Genomic DNA, 8120 nt, shown 5'->3' with positions numbered 1-8120 from the left:
TGAAGGAAAGGGGGGAGCGAGGCGAGCGCAGCAGCCCATGGTTTGTCTCGGGGCTGCAGCAGCTTCCAGAGCCGGTGTGCAGCAGACTGAAGAGAAGCACGTCTGCCCCGGAGGCAGAGACTGGAAAACAGGATCAAAGAGTCGCCAGGGCAACCTGCATGACACACATTGTATTAAAGCCACACGGTTAATTTGAAAGAGATGGAAGAAGGGCAAAAGGAGAAGAAAAGGGGAGGCAGAGGTAGCACGGAGTGGAGTGTATTTATCAGGAACTCCTGTCTCACTCGGTTAACTTTCCACTCAGAACTTTCTTCAGCTGCTTCACTTTGACTTTGAGGGCTTTAAAAGAAAATAAAAGTTTGGCTCGACCTTCACTGGCTCATCTGCCTTTCCCCCGATTATCCTCCAGTGTCTCAGATTTCCAGAGGTCACCTTAAATCACAAATCAGAGACATGGCGAAGAAACCGTTTCCAGATACAGATGTAAACATTCAGCTCATCACACATCTCATACCGACACTGAGAGCAGTGTTGTGACACTGTAGGAATATCTACTTAAAACAGAACCAAGAATCCAATCACCTAATTGATACCTGATCTGACTGAACAGTTAAGAGCTACAAACATTAACAGTAATAATTCTGTGAGGACAGGATAGAGAATATATTCATGCTGTTATCATAAGGCTTCACATAATGACAGAGATTATGGCATGTCATGTGACTCTCAGAGATGTACAATTTTAAACATTTGCAAATAACAACAAAGGCAGTGTTTTAAATTTTTAAAACTTTAATTGCCATAATAGACAAAAAGCTTGATTGGAAATAAAGAAAAACAAACAGAAATACAAAAACAGACTGCAGTGAAGGTGTGAGCAGATGATATGCAAAGTCCTACATTTGTTTAATCCCTCGCCATCCGATGTATTTTGCATTCAAATGACTGAATGCGGCACAAATCCATCCAGACTGGAAGAAGTGACCTGGCAGATCTCAGTCAGCTACAGAGAGTGATAAAAACCTGACGAAACACTGAACAAAACAACAATAAAAAGACAAAGCACAGAGGGAGGCGCGGTGTACGTTACTGAAGCACATCTTGGGGACACCTGTGGCACAATCAATACGACTCATTTCAGAGGTGTGGAGTCCACACGAGGGCAGCCGGGCTGAGATATCATGTGGATAAAAACCCTGCCGAGCAGTAACGGGGACAGGGAGCGGAGCTGCAGTGGAGGGGCAGAGCTGGATGGGATGAGGTGGGGCGGGGGTCCGCGATAAACAGCAGACAGGGAGGGGTCTTCACAGACAGTTGGAAGGCATTAGGGTGTCGGACAGGGACTTGTCAGATGCAGCTGTTGCTGCGGCTGATTGATAGAGTTTGTATTCCACCCTGATGGGAGACTGGAGCTGCCCGCCAGTGTGGAGAGCGATTATGTCAGTTTGAAAAGGAAGAAAAGAAATACAGTAAAAATGTAGAAAAAAAACAAACAAGACATTTGTTTAACACTGAAAGGAAACTAAATCCATCACATGTCTCTCGCTCGTGGCCACATCGGGCCCGGTCAATCATCGGGTGTGTTTTTTTTTCCTTTTTTGGTCTTTGATTCAAAAGAAGTCATATGTGGTGTGTGATATATAAAAATCTGAACGTTGCTCTACGAGGTTAACATACAGAGCTAGAAAATATATCCTAAGTTGCACATTTATAAAAGCATTCAGACTTGTTCCCACCTGCTCCAAATGGACTCACGTCTCTGTAAAGTACTTAAAGCACTTAGTCACATGATTAGTAGTACTTGTGTATGGCTGCACAGGAGGGTACACAGCAATGTGCCTGTTTGCATGTACATATTACTCCATGAGATACTCAGACTACACTATTCAGATTAGATATGTAACTACTGTACATAACACAAGGCTTTGGACTACGCACTCCAATCACACAACGACAGTCGTTGTAAACGAGTGAAGAGGAGAAGCACACTGACAGCCGTACAGTACTTCTCAGGACAGCGACAGTGCCCACCCACACATCCTGGAAAGTCATTACTGGAGATGTTAAACATATCTACAGACAACCTAGGCTCCACTGTGTGTGTGACAGTGTGTGTGTGTGTGTGTGTGTGCAAGAGTGAGAATGTGTGTTAGTGTCCAATGATGACTGAAGGAATGCCATATGTCCCACATGCCATCGGTTTAATCACAATGGCACAGACAGTAGTAAACGAGATTTCCATTTCTGGCAAAGGTTCAGCGGTCTTCCTCGACAAACTGCTTTACTCTGGGTGTTTGCACTGGCGGCTCTCCTCGTCGGGTTGTAGTGGCTGTTTGTGCACAATCTCTTCCAATTAGAAAATCGAGAGCGCAGTGACGGGTGGATAACATACAATACACTTCTCACAGAACGAGGCCAACATCTGCTGTGTTTTCGTGTGTGTACATGTTTGTGTCTGTGCGTGAGTGTGTGTTCATGGGCACCAGCAGCACGGGGTGTTTCTCTTTGTCGTCAGCTGCTAATGTCTCTTAGCATTAGCATTGTTAGCATCATATCCTTGCAGGCTCTGTGTCTTTGTCCTCCAGCAGGCTAATGAACTGACCGAAGATCTCCTTCACGGCCTCCATGTTGTCGGTGGAGCTGCCCTCCAGGATCCAGCGCTTCCCCCTGGCCAGCGGCTCCAGCTCAAAGTATTTCTTGATCTGTAAAAACAAACAGAGAAAGTGGTTCAGTTCAGATCATTCAGGTTTTATATCCGGTTTAATCATATAAACATGGGCACAAACTTTTACATACAAACAACCATATAAGAAAATTCTGTGCAAATCCTGCACAGAATTTTCTTTTAAATTCGAATGCATTTGGAATATTTTATTCATGTTTTCATCAACAGCTGTATCACTGGTATTAAACTGTGCATCATCAAAAGCAGGCAAACACAATATGGTGACTAAAACATAAATAAAACATCTCAGAACATAATGCAGCAGAACCAGATATTATCTTATACTGACAGTCATAATCTTGTTTTCATTTAAATGAATGTCTTTTAAGTCACTAGCTATCGCCCAATGAGACAACACAATGGTGACTGAGCCTATGGCCCACTGATGAAAGCCTTTGCAGTATATAGTATTATTATGGACTGGGTGTCGGTGGTGACTTTAGCGGAGTGGTTGGTCTGCCAGAGAGGGTAGGCGGAGCTAAGCGGCTGCTTTTCCGGTCTCTGCAAGTGTTGCGAGTAAACAGTAATCTACTATGGCTGAACAAACAAAGAAAAGATGGATGACTACAGATACAACTTCAACAAGAAGTGAAAATCCAAGGAAAAGAAACAAACTCGACGCTCAGATGAAGGCAAACAGTCTAAAAAGGAAAGCGACCGTCAGCGAGGAAAATCAAGAGTTACAACCGGAGCCAACCGTGGACGTCACACATGCAACACTGTCTGGATATCTGGGAAGTGTGCTCCTGCAATTGCCGTTTATCGCCACAGGTGGCGCCAAAGAGAACGAAAGTGAAATCTTTGAGATCACAGCTTTAAGTAACTTGTGTGAAAGGTATTTCCCTCTTTACCGTAAAGCTTTGGCATATTCATTCATAACTAAGCCGTATATATTTAATTTTGTAATTAAATTTGGACCTAAATGTAAGAAAAGGCCTGGACTTACTAAACAACAGATCATTACAAAGAAAAGAGCAAGAGCCCCGTGTATCATCTCTAACCACATGTAAATTACATGCACAATGTGTTTCCTTTGCATAATCACCAACATGAAACTGAAAGCCCCGAAAGTTTAGAAAAACAAAGAGTAAAAAATAAATGAAATAAAACAGGCTCCTCCTGTGAGAAATATACTCGTCGGCTCGGCACTGCTCTTTGTAACAGTTGCTTATAAAGCTCATATGTTGGCTTTTAGCGGCTCATGACAGAGGGGGTGCGGTGAGGTTGGCGGTAGAACCAGAACCAGCTGTTAGGTAAAAACAAATCTCACAGAGGGAAACGATGTCTTAGACCTCCACTGAGGCTTCTGCGGGCTGTTGGGTGTTTCTGACAGAGTAATGGAAGCAATTTGGTTTGTCCGATGTGAACCAAGTTCAGCCATCTCCTCCTGTTTGTCTGATCGCCAGAGAGGAATGCACGGAGACAAATGTGACCTGTCAGCGGCTCGGAGGAAATGATCTGAATGCTCTTAATGTCAAAGATACAAGTCCATTTTAATTAGTCAGTTTAACAGTTTTGTGTTTGTACATGTTTAAAGGAATGACTGTCTGCTTAAGCAGGGTGGATTAAGTAACATTATGTCCAAGGTGAAAGAATTAATCAAATATAAATAAGATTGATTAATTGTTAAAGAGCTCAGATATTCATTCCCAAATGTTTCTTCTACAGATTAATATAATCTGAGTGTTTGTTAAAGGACACATTCATCAATCTGTGCACAAATACTAAAGCTGTGAAGTCTTAAACAATACATGACCAGAAATGATGACTTTCATTCCATCTGTTCTGCATTCAAACAGCCTTTCTACACTATCTAAGACTGAGCTATTTAGTCAGATAACCTCAGTGTTATAAAAAGATCTTTACCAAAGCAGGAAGACAAATACATGAGAGCGCTCTGTAAACACCAAACCCACACAGGTGCCCGTCACACAGTCAAATGACTTTTCAACTTCAAGTGAAATTGCTTTTGTCTAGACCGTGCTGGGCTGTCTAGCTGTGCCATGGTGTGTGGCATGAAGAGGATGGGGAGGAGGAGGAGGAGGAGGGAGGAGGGAGAGGAGGGAGGTGGGGGTATTCTTTGTGTCTGCTCAAATCCAGCCAGCCATGCCAGTGAGTGGGAGAGTGAGCGCTGTCTCTGCCCCTGAGCCGAGTCTCTGTCCGGGTGTAATGTGAGTTTAATGACAGATTAAGTCACCTCAGCCGCGTTTGGCTCAGAGGCCTGGCTAGAAAGCCGAGCGGACCCAAACAGTGTTAACAAATCTGTCTGGGTAACTTGAGCTGCCCTAGTCCAGGCTCTAGCCCCAGACCTAGACTGCAGACGTTGCGGCTGGCTGCCTGTCTGGCTGGCTGGCTGGCTCACTTGTCTGCCTGTAGCCAAGGCCCTCTTCTGGAAGACTCTGGCCCCTGCACTGGCAGACAGTCAAAAGGGCAGCAGTGACCTCTGTGCAAGTGCAGACAGGCTCAAGCTTCTCTCACTTCCCCTGCTTGCCTCTCGGGCCGACAGGACACAACCACGGGCATCTAACACTGCGGCAAATGCCTTCCATCGTTGGTAATATCAGACAACTGATCTCATCAACCTGATACCAGATGACTTATCAAGTTTTCAGTGCAGCTTCACAGTTGTGCAGTCATGACATACCAAAGAATCCTCCATTTATTTAATACCCAGATGGTATGAACACCTTCTTACGGGCCGTATTTCATCGACAGGGCAAATCAACTCCACAGATTTTATTCACACAACAACAGGCGGCCAGAACACGTCGCCAAAAACACTGTCTCAGTGTTGCATGACTGAAGGAACCCCATGACCTGCAGTAACAGACGGGTGCATCCACATTGGCAGTCGGCAGTGTGGCCCAAACCAGTTTCTCTGAGATTAAGTCCTCCTAAGCACACTTATGCTTGCTTAAGGAATTGCGTGAGGCAGTGGGAAGGGTAAGCCACACAAGACGTTGGTTGCCAGATGGCTCCTAGGATGACCAGTGGGTCACCCAGTCTAGCTTCTTCTAGGTCATACAGACCGGGGGCCTCGCCTTCTGCATGGGAGAAAGCGGCTTATACATGCATAAGGGTGTCAAAAAATCTTTAATCACCTGTGTGTATGTGTGTGTGGAAACTGTATTCCCACTGCTGGAACTCTGTCATGCTGCGGGGAGAGCCATGTAACTCAGACTGAGTCAGACCAGTTGTGCAGACTGCTCAGTGCTATGACTGATAACGTGCACGGGCTGGACTTTATATCTACTTTTTATGATATCAGACAGACAGCTATATTAGGCATAACTGTATTAATATATTAGAACAATTAGAGATACATATGAAATTCGTAATACATTTTTGCAAGATTTATCTCATGCAGTTTACTGTGTAAAAGGCAAAGCATGGGAGTGTACTGAGACCTTCTGGTTCAGGGAACATAACGTTTCATCATGTGAGGTTCAATTGGAAATCTAGCAGGTGTGGAGTTTACTCAAACGTTCCTAAATATGATGACACTAGTTTAATATAACAATATCACTTTCTAGTTGTACTTATGTTATGAGTACAACGATGCAGATGCAGCTGTAAATCGTAAAAAGTGCCAGAAAGGAGCGATGTCATCGTAGAGCTGCAGTTTGACGAATGCTAACTTCCCTTCCAAGTACACAAAACATCCAGAACTCTGCTTTAGGCGGCACATTTATTTATAACGTCATAAATGTTGAACTTAGGGAAACTTATAAAAGTATGAAAAACTGTCCGCTGTCAGACATCTGACATGTTGTTATACAAATAAGGTCATTATTTTTGTGGAGAACAGTTTTTATAAATAATGGTTTGCAGTTGTTGTTAACAATAACTCAGAAACATTCAGAAACATGTAGGAGGGATTTGATGATTAAATGATTGATGAAGGATATAAATTCAAATATGCATCTGATGAAATGCTTGAATGAGGGCGAGGTGAGGGTTGGAAAATGTATAGAAAGGAATTTCTAGGAACATTCTTTTAATCGCTGTTGGAACTCGTCCTGACTAAGCTATTTGTGGGACACAAACCAAAATAAATTTGGCAGGAAGACTCGAAGCTTCCTCTGGAAAGATTTCATTCTTTCCAATGTTTGTCGAAAAATTCACATGATGATTAAAAGAGACAATTCAGCAATTAAGTTTTGGAAAATGAATCTTGGGGAAATGTCGCATCATTAATGATGCACTGTTAGGTTTGACACTGTGCGACCCAGAGTCTGCAAGGAGAGGCTGCACAGCTAGTCAGCTAAGCTTAAGCTCCAAACCTGGCAAGCTAACTTGGACTCTTTAAGACAGTAGACTGGCATGCATGGCACGTGCACCCAGCCGCTCTCTGACCTGTATGCCAGATTACTACATGTGATGGTCACTGTTGGCATCATGTCAAATCAAGAGGATATCCTTCCTGGTAGAATAAGAAGAGCTTTGGCAGCTGTCGGCGGAGCCCTGCTCTGGCCTCCTGACCAACTAAACACACCAGGGAGGCCGACAGAGGCAAAAGACTGCTGGACGAGAGAGGGGAGAAAAAGCCTGACGCCAAGTTCGAGTCATGGAGGTGCATAATGTTGGCTGCTGAGAATATATGCGAGAAAAGCCCCTGACAAATTTATATCCTGCACAAATTTATATCCTCTGTTCTGCAGTGGCGTCGAGCTAAAAAATAAAATTGAGAGTTCAAACTAGAAAGCAGCTGGTATTGTGAAGTACATCATTCCGCAGGGACTTGGACTGGGACTTGGACAGTGGCCCGTTCAAGTCCGGCCGGGATCGCAGTACGGAGTGTGGACGGGAAGCAGGAGAGGGGCCAATTCACCTCCATGGCACTGGCGAGGTCCTCTTGAGCAAGGCACTGAATCCTGAAGCGCATGGAGCACCGACTATCGCAGCTCCATCACCGACATCTCCCAACTAATGCATGTCTAAGGGTCCTTTATGTGTGTGTGTGTGTGCATCTGTCCTTTGTGTGCATCATTTAAACATTGATGTGCAAACAATGGATTTTCCCAGAGAGGGATGAATAAAGCAATTCTCCTCATTCCTCTAGTTCTTCTTAAATTAACCCATCGATTGTCATTACATCACTATATTAAAACACCACACAGATCCGATGACAAATGGCATTGGTAAAACAAATAGAACAGTGATTTAAAGGGTAGGGACAAACAACGTATGCTAAAGAGACAAAAAGGACCTTTTGTTCTAACAATGTCACAGACACTTACAGAGCACAGGCAGCTGATAAATACCAGCCTGCAGCCTCGTATGACGCACCTTGGTCGTGTTTAAAATGGTGATTTATCAACTTCAGAATTGAAGTCGTTTTCCATGGAGTGTTCATAATGTTTTATCTGTACCTGGTAAGTTTCCTATAGTCCTT

At 43.9% G+C, this 8120-nt stretch overlaps 1 protein-coding gene across 1 annotated transcript in view; it reads right to left on the bottom strand.

Moving 5' to 3' along the window:
- Positions 1-821: 821 nt before the first annotated feature.
- Positions 822-8120, bottom strand: part of LOC138610361 (ADP-ribosylation factor-like protein 15) — a 105653-nt gene continuing 98354 nt past the window's right edge. Inside the window, exon 5 of the mRNA XM_069683101.1 lies at positions 822-2702. Within this exon, the coding sequence (XP_069539202.1) occupies positions 2550-2702 (153 nt within the window). The 3' untranslated portion in view covers positions 822-2549. The remainder of the gene's footprint in view (positions 2703-8120) is intronic.

The sequence above is a fragment of the Semicossyphus pulcher genome, unplaced genomic scaffold (genome assembly GCF_022749685.1).
Source record: "Semicossyphus pulcher isolate SPU_LCO1_2020_fin unplaced genomic scaffold, fSemPul1.0.p SCAF_6, whole genome shotgun sequence".
NCBI lineage: Eukaryota > Metazoa > Chordata > Actinopteri > Labriformes > Labridae > Semicossyphus > Semicossyphus pulcher.
Note: the sequence above shows the minus strand (reverse complement) of the source record. Positions and strands in the feature narration are given on the sequence as shown.